The sequence below is a fragment of the Sus scrofa genome, chromosome 4 (assembly GCF_054392235.1).
Source record: "Sus scrofa isolate SSC_HxYL_T2T_F1_AM1 chromosome 4, Sscrofa_HxYL_maternal_Yorkshire_Landrace_v2.0, whole genome shotgun sequence".
Classification (NCBI taxonomy): Eukaryota; Metazoa; Chordata; class Mammalia; order Artiodactyla; family Suidae; genus Sus; species Sus scrofa.
Genome location: NC_139386.1, coordinates 19,513,000 through 19,527,114, shown reverse-complemented (window position 1 = coordinate 19,527,114; position 14,115 = coordinate 19,513,000). Strand labels below are relative to the sequence as shown.

Here is a 14,115-nt window from a genome sequence, read left to right as displayed (position 1 = left end):
CTTCTTTTTAAAAAAATTTTAAACTTTTATTTGTATCGAGTATAATCGATTTACAGTGCCCTGTCAATCTCTGCTGCACAGCACAGTGACCCAGTCTCTCTCTCTCTCTCTCTCTCACACACACACACACACACACACATATTCTTCTCATGCTATTTTCCATCATGTTCTATCCCAAGAGATTGGATATAGTTCACTCTATTGTTCTTAAATAAATTTACTTTTAAAGGAAAATTTGTAAAAATTAAAAACCCATTTTACTGACCGTAAAAGGGGGCTACTGTAAAAATTGACATGAAAAAAAATGCTGTTTATTCTTTTTTTCTAAGGAAGATTAATAACTGTTAGAAATATGGCAGTACTAAGTTGCAGTTTTCTCCACAACACAGTCGGAAGGACTGAAAAATCTCTGGATGACTTCCTTCCTTTGTGTTTCGTTATTATTTAAAGCCATAACTGGGTCCATCAAAAATCACCGCACCTATCATTCAGACCCTTCTGTCTTATGGGGTTATGACTAACACTTTTCACTTGGTATTGATTATTCGCTACCTTGATTAGTTAATTACATTTTATTGCCTATATCTCATCCCACTGTTTTATTTCTCTTTATATCCTCCCTGGTTCTTAGGTGGATACATTATACAGAATATGTGCTTAAGACAATCACTGTTGAATCTAAAACCATCTTTGAACCAACTTGATCTAAAGAGCCTGTTCCTCCAAACTTCAGAATATTTTCAAAATAGATGGATACGAGAGGGTATTCAGGAGTTCTGGTTCCCCTTTCCCTCTTGCCCTTCCAGGTCCCTCACCTATCTCATCATCACAGTTGAATATTGAGGACTCCCCTTTGTCTGTGTGAACTACATCCAACCAGGAAGAGTGCCGAATAAGACCATAAGAAATGTGTACTTTTCATGCACGAAATACACCAAACTAAACACTCTAATTGATGTGCAATAAAAACCAAATAAAACCAGAAAACTGAATGTGTGATTTATTATATTTAAAATCGGTCTATAAGGCTTAAATATGTCTGTCATAATTAACAGTAAAATGAATGCAACTTTACAAAATCAGTATTTCAATACAGTACAGGACTAACTGTGGCAACCGTGCATGGGAAAATTGATATTTCCTCAATGCAGATATCAAATTTGCAGCACCATTTAGAAGCTTCCACTAAAAATGCAAGCTGCGGGATTTATTACAAGCTCTACTCAGAACACAAGACTACCTAAAGCCAGCATTAGAGAAAAACAGTGGAGTCATTCAGGCGTAATATGTCAGATTTGGTACAGGATTAAAATACTAACTTGTTTTAATGTCCTGCTTTCAAATTAATAAATACAAAAACAATATAAAAATATACACCAGTTGATAAGACTGCACCGCAGAGGATCAGAAAGTTATATCTCGCTCTCATACGTATGCAAGTATGTCTTTAGTGTCAGAATTTCTGGATAGCTGCGGCTGGTCTTGCGGAAGAAATCCAGACTGGTGAGGTGTTCAATGTCCCGCACCCGAGCTGTATGCATCTTTATAAGTTCTTCTACCCACTTGGACTCATCTTCTGCGCTCTGCGAAGGAAAGGGAATACAATCAGAGTCAGAATTTTCCAAAGGAGTTTCTCCAAATGGTCGGCTTGCCCCAAGTCCAAAAAAGACCTCTACGGTCTCCTGCACTTGAAGCCAATGCGTGTTATTCCTTCCTGGCCTCCCCACCACTTTCCCACATTCCTGCCGGCAATGGGCCATGAATACCGGGGCCCTTGGCTGTAAACATTTTCAACAGCAATTAGTTGTACCAAGTAAACAAGACATGTGATGTGAAAGGGCATTTGACTCAATAGGTTCTCAGAACATAAATCAGAATTAGGAAAACCAATGGCCCTGGAGAACTCAGTAATTTGGTTCTCTCCCCTGCCATCGAACTGCACTGTAGAGCACAGAGCGTGAGTGGTGAGGAATGCACCTGGGCCTCCCAAGGAACATGAAGAGCCTGCGCCTGGTGCACAGAATGATGTGTGTGCATTCCTAATCTTTCAGAAGAAGGTGCTAGATCAACTACAGCATTGATTAGATTGCAAGGAATTGATATTTGAGTGAGTTCCATTTGTAGCAGCTCCTGGCACTTTGGAGCCCAAGAGGCCTGGGTTGGAAATGCAACTCTTTCACTTCCTGGCTGAGAGACCTTGATCAAGCCACCCCACCTCTCTAGGCCTCATTTTCTTCGTTGGTTCACAAGACTAACGATGCCTACTTCAGCTCGCTGGGACGTAGGAAGGAGAAGGAAGAAGGGGGGAGTAAAGTAAGGAAACAACACCATGGGAAAAAGGAAGGAAATCTCCTTCTGTCTTAACTACTTGCCAAGAATTGCCTTATTAGTACGAATTTGAAATGAAAGACACTTAGATGTCCTACACTAGACAATTTATTTCATGTCTAAGTTGAGACGAAAAAGCAATGTAGGCAAAGTCCTTTACATTTAAAAAATTCCTTCTTTCACTTTTGAGGGAAGTTGAGAGAATGAATGAGAGCTGAGAACCTTGAGAATATGAGGAAATATCTACCTTCGGAGTAGACCTGGGTCAGGCTCTCTGCAAATAATTTCATTCCCAAAGGCTCCTGGAATGGCAATGGCTTCTTAAAGTCTCTCTCCAAGTTGAAGGGTAGCTGCGTGCCCCTGAGCTGAGAATGTTTGTGCATGCCCTCGTCCAAGCCTTGGGACCACGAGTGGTCTCAATGAGCTACCCACCAAAGCCCAAGAACCTGCGATGGGTTTTCTCGGAAAGCTCTAACCCACATGGACCTGGATAGGGAGCTCCAGCAGCCCGTGCCAGTGCTAAATATGTACGGGAGGGTGTTGGTTCAGGAAACTGATGCTTGGCCATCCCAGGAAAAATGAAGAAACAGGAAGAAATTGCTTTGCAGGCTGGGGAGCCGGGGAAGTAAGGATTTTAACCCTCCATGCCCCACCCTCCTAACCCAAATTAACCAAGATCTCTGCAATTCATAGGAAAGGACAGGCCTAAATATAACTCTACCCACAACGGTACTGACCAGTCCTCAGTGTGACCATATAATTAACGAAGTAGGAGGTCTCCAAATGGGTCGGGACCCCCTCAGAGTAAGCAGAGTAAGCACGAAGTTATATTTGGGGAGAATTTTCATATTCAACTCATTTATTTGATTTTTCAATGGTCAGTAAGTCTAATGTTTCCTTTGTAAATGCAGTCATTTGAATGTGTGGACAAGGGGTGAAAAGGTTTTTCCTAATTTAAATAATGGCCAGCTGGGATTAGAAGAATTTGGGGGGAAAAAAATCTGTCTTTTGCTATTTCTTTCCTTGGGAAGTGATTTGCCAAATTTATCTGAGAGGCATTCTCCTCTGGTTCTCACAGGATAAAATCCAGCCTCCAATTAGTCACTAGAGAATCCTGGGCTATGCTACACATGAAGAAAATGACTTCTGCCTCCTGCTAGCTGGCAAGCCCCACAAGTATTTGCTGAGTGAGATTCAAGTACAAAACACGCAACTAGAAATAGTCGAAGTGAAGGTTCACGTGCACCAAAAGAAGAAAAGAAATACTTTAAAAATAAATAACTTCAAACATGAATGCAAACGAAAGTACAATTCAGAAGCTTGCTGATTGTTTTGCTATCGATGGACTTTTAGTCTTCACCTGTCTTTTCTCCCTAACGTTCCTCAAGTGAGTTTGTGAATTCAAGTTCCAGCAGTTGTAAGGTGGACTTGAAAGCAAAGGCAGGTTTCTATGTAGGCAGGGGGTTCTGGGCATGAACTCTACAAGAAATCCCTCTTAAGTTCTGTTCAGAGAGGAGGGCCTGTGAGGAAATCAGTGGATTTCATTCATCAGATGTAACATTTGAGGGGAATAAAGAACGGCCTTTGAGCTGAGTTCAGAGAAATATTTGTCCAACTCCCCCATCACCAATTCCCCTAATGACAGGGAAACTGGAACATATGTCCCCCAGGAATTTAGGTGTCCCTCAAATGGCCTAGATGAAGTCTGAAATGTCTTTGCAGTCTCTGCCTTATCTTAAACATACTTGTATGTATGAAAAAGTTCACTACATAATATGTTTACTTTTTTGCAAAAATTCTACCTTGCCACAGCAAGATTATAGTAAAACTGTAGTTCATAAAAAGTACATCATGTTATCCAGAGGCATGACATCCCCCGGTACACAACCAGCTAATTTCATGGGTGGTAAACAATCACAATTGAGAGGGTCCAGCCAGTAAGCGGAGTCCAGCTCCTCTCTCACTGAAGTTCCTTTGCTTCTGCACCTCTCATCCAATTATTTCTAAGATCTTATTGATACAGCCAGTACAAGATTACTGCCTTCCCTTTTCCTTGAAATTTCCAAGACTACACCCCAGGTCAGGTTCTGTTGCCACAGTCCCACGAATCTTGCCAAAGCCTTTTGAGCATTAAGCCTGACCCCCTCCAATTCAAATTTATTTCCTGAGAACAGAGCCTAAAAGGTTCCTCTTATGCCTAAACATTCCCTGTGGCCAGCTAATGCCTCTGCAATGAGGAAAAAGTGCTATGGTCCCAAGGTTCCACTATAGAAATCTGATAAATTTGAAAGAAGATGAGCTTTGGGAATCAGAGGCCTTGAACCCAAAGCTCTGCTCTTGTACTGACCAACCAGGTAACCATGTAACATACTTTTCCTTTATGAGCTACAGGTTTTTCAACAGTTAATACCAGGGGACAGGGACGAGATTAAACAGGCTTGTCTCCCAGGCTAATGGGATGATTAGAAATAATATATGTTGCAGTTTCCATTGCAGGGCAGCAGAAACAAATCTGACTAGTATCCATGAGGATGCCGGTTTGATCCCTGGCCTCCCTCAGTGGGTTAAGGATCTGGCGTTGCCTTGAGCTGTGGTGTAGGTCGCAGACATGGCTCAGATCCCATAGCTGTGGCATAGGCCAATGGCTACAGTTCCGATTCAACCCCTAGCCTGGGAACATCCATATGCCCTGAGTGCAGCCCTAAAAAATCAAATAATAATAATAATAATAATGTATGAGAGGACCAGCACAGTACTTGGGTAGTAACATGGGCCTAATTAATGGGAACAGCTACTTCTGCTTTCCCATGACCACTATCACAACCACTTTTATTTTAAATTTGATTCTATGCAACTTTTAAAACCCCACTATGACCCTCATTTCCAATATTCTGGTTAAACTTAGTTACCACTTTTAGCCATATTTCAAATTTTTATTTTTTTCCTACATCCCTTATTTTGTTTTAGATATTCATAGCCTCCATCTTCACCTAAAATCTTTTGTTAAAGTGTTATTGAAGTGTAGTTGATTGACAAGGGTGTGATCGTTTCTGCTGTACACCGACGTGATTCATCACACGTATACACACATCCATTCTCTTCCAAATTCTTTTCCCACATAGATTATCACAGAATACTGGGTAGAGTTCCCTGCAGCCAGTCATTCCATCACCTATAACTGAAGCCATAGCCCCAAAGCTACCTTGTCTATGAAACTGAAAATCTCTGCTGAAGGTATTCTTAAGGCCCTCCGCCTTTTAGTGAAGCAATTTCGGTGCTTGTCTCCCCCTGGAAGCCCGCCTAGAGTAGTGACTATGTTAAACACACTATCGTTTCTCCCAGGATACTTTACATAATTAAGGAATTTGAGTACTGCTTGTTGACTAAAAATCTTCTGTAGGTTTTATCTCTGTTCCCTCTATTATATACACAAAAGCAAAGGACTATTATTTTTAAAATCATCGCCGGGGGAGTTCCTGTCACAGTGCAGTGGAAATGAATTCCACTAGTATCCATGAGGATGTGAGTTCAATCTCTGGCTTCACTCAGTGGATTGGGGATCTGGCATTGCCATGAACTGTGGTGTAGGTTGAAGATGTGGCTCAGATCCCATGTTGCTGTGGCTGTAGGTGGGAAGCTGCAGCTCTGATTTGACCCCTAGCCTAAGAACTTCCATAGCAAAAAAAAAAAAAAAATCAATGTTGGAGCACAGAGTTTTCATCACAGTGAAGAGATCGGGAGTAATCGTGGGATTTGTCCTGACTGCAGAATTAGTACAGGGCCAGGAACACACAGCATGGCTCCTGCCTGCTTTTCTGGGGCTTTTTCATCATGCTGTCCTGCTGTCATGTTGAAATAAGTAAATCAAGGGTCATCGGTGCTATTTAAGAATAGGGTGATCTGTTACATCTGCCCTCATAATTAGCAAATGAACATTTGACTTGTAAAGTATATATTCCTGTGTGTGTCTTTTTAAAAAGTTTTTATTAATAAAATTTTCAAACATCCACAGAAGTAGAGGGAATAATATGAGCTCCTGGGAACCCTTCCCTCATTGCAATTATTACCAAAATAGTGCTACTTTCCTCTTTTTACAAAATATATATGTCTTTTGCAAAACTGAAAACACTTGAACACTTTTATCATTTGTCAAACTCAAACACAGAAATAGAACTACACTAAATGCACACACACCACACGTATACCCTTACACTAAAAACAAAAAGCCATTTGAACAGTTCCCATCATGGCTCAGTGGTAATGAACCCAACTAGTATCCATGAGGACATAGGTTTGATCCCTGGCCTCACTCAGTAGGTCAGGGATCCAGTGTTGCTGTGAGCTGTGGTGTTGGTTGCAGACGAGGCTTGGATTCAAGCAGCCACAGCTGTTTCAACCCTTGGCCTGGGAACTTCCATTCGCCGTGGGGGTGGCCCTAAAAAGATTTAAAAAAAAAAAAAAAAGCTATTTGAACACAGCATTCCCAAGTGTTATATAAAGTTTTGTTTGGGTCCTTTCTAAAGACCCAACTTGTATACCCATGTGTATGGTCCAAATGTTTTATAATAAGTGTGCTCTAGTTCAAGGATGGGAACATAAATTAAGACCCAAAGATGAACTATGTGAGCAAATTCTAAAAAATGATTCAGGTTTGAGCTTACATTGCAGCTCTCCTCGTTGTCTGGTCTGTGCGGAAGGATGAATGAGGAGACGGAGAGGGGGCCATCACACTTGTCGGCGGGCTGGGTGAAATCCAGGCAGCTGGTGACAATGCTGTAGTAGTGCGTTGGAATGGGAATAGAACTGCCCTCCACATACCTGAAACAAGAAAGCAAAATAAAATTACAGCTGAGGTAGAAGCTTTCTTTTTAAAACGATGGCCAATGATATTGCCTAAGTCGTTAAAATTAAATCCCTTTCCACTGAGTCACTTTTTACTTCCAAGCATTAGCCCATTTCTGTATCTTTGAACATAATGTTTTCACTGCCTGGAATCCCCTCTTTCTCTCAACGTGGCAGAGTGAAAAACATATTCCAGACAAAGAAAACAGCTTGAATCGAGAATCAGAGGCTGGATATGATAAATAGCTCAATGGAGTAGAAATGTAAGTTTGAAAGAGTCAATAGAAGCCAAAGTATGGAGGGTTTCAAGTGACAAAGTGGTGAAGTTTGGCCATTATCGTTTAGACAGTAAGTCTCCATTGACATGTTCTGTACTAGGGAGTACCGCTAGGGAGTACCACTAGGCGATCTGTGTTTAAGGAAAATAACTTTCATAGACCTGTATAAAATGCACCAGTTGCAGGAGACACTGGAGGTAGAAGAATAATAGCTCTTTCAAGCCACAGTGAGAACCTGAACTTGCTATTGAGAATTCATTTACTAAAAAAAATTCTAAGGATTGTGTGTTAGTGATATGAGCCTAGAGATATAAAAAATCTTTTCCAGTAGAGCTTTAGTACAGAAATTCATAATTATTTACCTAGTTTTCTATTTTCTTAATTTTAATCATTTTCAAAATACAGAAATTGTGATTAAAACTGATAATGTAATTTGGACTGAAAATTATACAATAATCAGCAAGAAAATAAATGTACAAGTAAGATAAAATCTCTCTTACAGATGACTGGAATGGGAGTAAGATCCTATATTATTAGTTATGAAAAAAGTAGTATTTTGTGTCTAACTAACTGTAAATCACAATCAAACTTTCATATCTTGTGTTGCTCTCTGTATCATGCATGTATAAAATTAAGTGATGACTTATTATGGATGTTGTATTTGTATCTTCTTGCTTTCTCCACTAGACGCTAAGTTCTTTATGAACAGAATATGCCTCATCCTTTTATAGCCTTAGTAGCACCACAGAGAGGGACAGACACAAGATCTGACCAAAGTTTACATGGAATTTCCTATTGAGATGTACTGACTCAGAAAACCTAACGAAGTCTAAAAGTCCCCCCCCCCATAATGAACATAAGCGAAAAATATTACCTTCCCACTAAAGAATGGTTGAAGAATAAATTTTTAAAAAATTTAATCTTTTGATACATTTTCTTTCATGGAACTGAAAAGTGCCTTTGTTGAGTTCTCTTGTGACATAATGGGTTAAGGATCTGACATTGTCACTTCAGCAGCTTGGGTTGTGGTTGAGGATCAGATTTGAGCCCTGGCCTGGGAACTTCTACATGCCATATGTGGCCAAAAAAAAAAATGCATTCATTTACCATAAATCTCAATTCCTTTCCAATCACCAATGCCATGTTTAATCAACAGTCCAAAAGAACTGAAGAACTCACAAGGAGATTCAAAGAGCAAAGGGTTTAAGAGGTATTTGTTCTTCTCTAATACGTGAATATTTGACAAATATTCCTGAGTGAGATCTTGTAACTTAAAAGCTCACATTGAGTGAAAATGAAAAGCTTACTGTTTGATTTTGTCTTGTGTATCATGTAAGCCATCATAGTCATAGTCAAAAATAGGTCCGCTTATCACATTCACTCCATTTCTTTCTGAAGCATACTTCTTCACCAGAACCCTTTGGAAATAATTCCAGACTCCTGGAAAATCAAAGAACAAAATCAGTTCTTCATGAACAAAAATCCTTGCTTTGGCCAATTTTTCTCTCAGGATGCAAGCTACAAATGTCACAAGCTAAGAGGCAACAGAGCTGTTGTGATTCTTAAGAACAATCCATCCTGAAACATTAGCTGCGGGTGTGTCATTTATGAACCAGCAGAGAGAAAGGTATGAGACACTGGTCAAAGAGTTTAACCTAGCCCAATAAGTCAGGGAAGGATTTGCAGATGAAGTGGCTACTAAGCTGGGCTCTGAAGGATTAAGTGTGTGTTTCCTAGGCAAAGAGGTGGAGACAGAACATTCCAGGCAGGGAGAGTAGTAGGTGCAACAGAGGAAGTAGGGTGTTTGTAAGAAATTTGGAAAAGGTCTTAATCTACTTTCTTTTCTTTTGTGATGTCATGGGTAGGCTAATTCCCAAGTTCATGTCCATAACCTTTTCACGCAGCTCCACCCACCTCATGGTACATTTGAATACTTAACGACCATGTCTAACAAAAAAGTTATCCAAACAGAATTCTTGGTTTTTCTTTCCCATTCCTGCTCCAACTCTTGGCATCTCCATCATGGTAAATGGCACTCCCACTCACCCAGATATTCAAATCAAAATCCTAGGAGTCAGCCTTGACTTCTCTCCTTAATTCATATGAACTCAGACAAGTCCTATCAGGTTTTACCTCCAAGATACATCCCAGCTGTCCAAATCTGACCACTTCCTCACCATTTTCACTAGGTCCACCCTGGTCTAAGTCCTCTCTGCAATGAACTACCATAAAAGACTCCTTCCTGGGAACCCTGGGAGAAACTCTTTGCGGTAGTCCGTTCTCTCTAGAGTAGCCAGGTGGATCTTTCACACTGTAAATAAGATCGCGTAGCATTTCCCCAGTACCTGTTTCTAACACTACTCTCTGTAGTTAGATAAAATGCTGGGAGTTCCCATCATGGCTCAGCAGAAATGAATCTTTCTAGTATCCATGAGGATGCAGGTTCAATCCCCGACCTCATTCAATGGGTTAAGGATCCGGCGTGAGCTGTGGTGTAGGTCGCAGACGTGGCTCAGATCCTGCGTTGCTGAGGCTGTGGCATAGGCCAGTGGCTACAGCTCCAATTCAGCCCTTATCCTGGGAACCTCCATATGCTGCAGGTGCAGCCCTAAAAAGACCGAAAAAAAAAAAAAAAAAAAAAAAACCCAACTTGCCACTGTGGCCCTGCCTACCTCCATGACTTTACTCCCTATCCCTTTTCCCCTCAGGCCCCCAACTTGCCAGTAACTGTTTCAGAGTAACATTTTGCATATGCTCTTCCTTTTACCTGGAAAGCCCATCCCCTGATCTGACCATGTCTGGTTTCTGCTCCATTATTCATTTCTCATCCCATGGTCATCCTCTAGAGGAGATTTTCTCGTCCACACTAGCTCCAATTTACACCATGGTCAATCACAGAGGCAGGGGAGGAGCAGCGTGGAAAAGTGTGAAAAGGGAAAATGAGGGAATAACAGAAGAGGACAGGAAAAGCAAACCAAAGAATTTGGTTCTAAAATGTTAGATCTAACGTACCAGGTTCTAGCTCTACATGGGGGTTTTGAGGTTCAGGCTGTAATCACGCCTTACTTTCCCTTATTAAAAAATTCCCTATGCCATTTTTCCCATAGTACTTCCACTGCTGATCCTCTCTTCTAAATGAGAAAGACAGAGCAGCCCACCGGAGCCAAAATACCATGGATAATTATTTGCAATAAAGAAAGGAGGACAGTGGGGGAGAAGTTCAAATGTTAACTTAAGCATAAAAATTGGAGAGGCATAGAGGGAAAGAAATAACAATGAGAACAGTCAAAAGGCCAAACCCGCAGAAATGTGGCATGTGAAAAAACCATTCCTCTAGCAAAGAAGAACAGCGAGCCCTCTGTGAAAGGCCTTTGGCCGCACCAGCCTCAGGGTGGTACCGTGTGTTTCCTTCATTGCTGTTTGGTCAAAAAGGCATCAGCAGAGAATAAAGACATCCAGAAAACCCTGATGTGTGGAAATTCAATGAAGCTGCACTCCATGCAATGTTACAACAAATGGATCTACGTGAGTTTGTGAAACATTTCTCAGTTGGGCCTGAGAACAAACCAAGAAAACTCCTTTTCAAAGCATACCTTAAATTTTCACTCATATGCAATGGATTCTACCTTTGAATAAGCCTTTAATTACTAACTTAGGACACCAAATAAACATTTTTTTCTCTTAACCGTGTTGGCCATTTCACCAATGTCAAAATGAAGAGGCCTACTTCTGTAGATGAGACTCCACCATGTTTTCCTATTTTGAGACTTTATTTTAGCCCCGAGAGTCATGTAACATGGCCAGTGCTCCTTTACTAAGTGGAATTAGGGAGAAATATTTCCTTTTCCTACTTTTTCCATAAGCATTTAGGTCTACTTACTGTAACTGAACTTAAGAGGGGTCAAATCCACTTCACAATGCTTATCCTATCATTGAATACATGGGTGAATGGGTGAATAGATGGATGGGTAGATGGGCAAATGACTGAATTCTTTGTTATCAGAAATAGAAAATGGATTGTTTTGGTCATTGGAAAATTAAGTTATAAATCCATATAAGCCATAGAAGTCATGCAATCAAATCTCATAATTTTACAAATGAGGCTAAATGGCATTTCTCTGATCATATAGCCAGTGGTCACACTCCCGGGATTAGAATTCAGTTTGGAGGCCAGGACTACTCTGCCTATACCATTCATTCCATCACTATCATCCACAAATATTTGTATCATACATAAAGAAATTATGAGTGTATACTTTGCGTAGCCCTAAAACCACCTGAATTAAATGATGATTCAGAAGACACTTTGGGGGTTTGCTGGTTTTCAGGGTCAACATTCAGAACACATCTCACTGGAGTTCCCGTTGTGGCACAGTGGAAACAAATCCGACTAGCACCCATGAGGATGCGGGTTTGATCCCTGGCCTCATTCAGTGGGGTAAGGATCTGGCATTACTGCGAGCTGTGGTGTAGGTCACAGAAGAGGCTCAGATCCCGCGCTGTTGTGGCTGTGGCATAGGCCAGTGGCTGCAGCTCCAATTCGATGCTTAGGCTGGGAACCTCCATATGCCACCAGTGAGGCCCTAAAAAAGACAAAAGGCAGGGGGGGGAAGGAACACATCATCACTGTCACCTTAAAGGAAGGAAGCGCTAGTGGATTCTACTGCAACATTCAATGAATAAATACAGATGTGGTTAAATGTCAGGGAGATATACAAAATATCTCCAAAATACAGAGAAGACTCCTCTCAACCACCAATATAATGAGCACTGAAATAGGAAGAACACCAGATTAGAAGGAAGGCACAAACTTGGTTTAGTTCAGCTGCTACCATTCATGGCCTGGGTCACTTGTCGTGACTTCAATTCCTTAATTAAAACAAGGGGTAAACAACCCACCAACTTCCCTCACAGATTCATAGTTTTAATTAATAGTAGAGTTTATGAGAAGGGTCATTTCTAGCTTAAGAAGACTACAACATTAAATCCACTAAAGGGGTAAAATTATCTGTTTAATTTATGTAAGGATACAAAACACTTTGGGGTTTTCATAAGCCAGGAATTTTTTTAAGGGGTTTTTGAGATTTGAATTTATTTTAAAGTGACTGACAGATCTGGCTGAGAGAGGGCAGTCACCATTGGATCTATTTTCTTTCTTTTTTTTTTTAATAATTTTTTTAAATTTTCCCACTGTACAGCAAGGGGGTCAGGTTATCCTTACATGTATACATTACAATTACATTTTTCCCCCACCCTTTCTTCTGTTGCAACATGAGTATCTAGACAAAGTTCTCAATGCTACTCAGCAGGATCTCCTTGTAAATCTATTCCAAGTTGTGTCTGATAAGCCCAAGCTCCCGATCCCTCCCACTCCCTCCCCCTCCCATCAGGCAGCCACAAGTCTCTTTTCCAAGTCCATGATTTTCTTTTCTGAGGAGATGTTCATTTGTGCTGGATATTAGATTCCAGTTATAAGTGATATCATATGGTATTTGTCTTTGTCTTTCTGGCTCATTTCACTCAGTATGAGAGTCTCTAGTTCCATCCATGTTGCTGCAACTGGCATTATGTCATTCTTTTTTATGGCTGAGTAGTATTCCATTGTGTATATATACCACATCTTCCGAACATTGGATCTATTTTCAACATTGAAGGAACTAGCTGAAAATCTAGAAAGTCTGCTTTACAGGAACAATTCTATCATTTTTGTAAATGCAAAGTGTAAAACAATTTATTTCCCTAAGCAAATAAGTATGGTATTCTACAAGGTCGGCTACAGATAAATTTGAAATATTTAGGATAAAAGCTAAAGTTACTACCAAAAGGAAGAAGAGAAATGAACATCTAAAATTATTCTGCTGTGAGCAGTTCTGTTAACTTAGAACACATACATTTATCTAGGAAGAAGATGCCAATTCGAACTTGGGAAATCTGAGTTAACAAGAGCGAATATTCAATTCAGAGTCATCATGTAGTCACCCAGCCACCCAGTTTCCATCCCTTTTAGGTAAATTTCATGTAGCCAAGTACACCTGTAGAGAAACTGTTAGCCAGCTATTTCCTACAGGCTTTAAAACTTCTAAATTGGTATCAAATGCCAGTGCAACAAGGTTGCACCAATCCAATTCAACTTTAGTTATGCTAATACTAATTAAGTACACACATTTTGGCCAGCTTTGGGGTGAGAAGAACAAGAAGTATTAAAAATATGACAAAAATGAGGGGAAAGCAAATTCGAGATGAATACAATGTGGGTGACAGACTTCTTTATGTTAATAGTTATGAGTTGTACAAATTAAAGAAATGCAGAAAGTCAGGATTGGAGAGTACACTTTCATACCTGATACTAAAGAACAAATTACTTATGAACTAATTTTTGTGTTTACTTGTAAATGTTGAAATTTATTTTCAGGACTTTGAAGTCTCATAAAGTGTGTGTGTGACAGTGGGTATAAACACAATACTATTAACCACTGCTATTCCTAATTTACAAACAAAATGGTTTATTTTCTTCATTTTTCTAAGTCTTTGTGACCCCAAAGGAATATTAGATGTTAATGTATAAAGAAAAGGTTGTAAAATTTTCTTTTTGTAAGACATTTCAGATGAGCTCTGTATTACATAGATAGATAAATAAATGAATTGGCTCCATTCTCTGATACTTTGG

At 40.1% G+C, this 14,115-nt stretch overlaps 1 protein-coding gene across 16 annotated transcripts in view; it reads right to left on the bottom strand.

Annotated features, from left to right (window-relative positions):
* Positions 1–984: 984 nt before the first annotated feature.
* The window catches only part of ENPP2 (ectonucleotide pyrophosphatase/phosphodiesterase 2), a 113,520-nt gene continuing 100,389 nt past the window's right edge, over positions 985–14,115 (bottom strand). For all 16 annotated transcript variants that reach the window (XM_013996523.3, XM_013996525.3, XM_013996524.3 and 13 more), the window contains 3 exons: positions 8,756–8,888; positions 6,990–7,146; positions 985–1,583 (listed from right to left, as the gene is read on the bottom strand). In XM_013996523.3, coding sequence (XP_013851977.1) covers positions 1,413–1,583; positions 6,990–7,146; positions 8,756–8,888 — 461 coding nt within the window. In that variant the 3' untranslated portion in view covers positions 985–1,412. The remainder of the gene's footprint in view (positions 1,584–6,989; positions 7,147–8,755; positions 8,889–14,115) is intronic.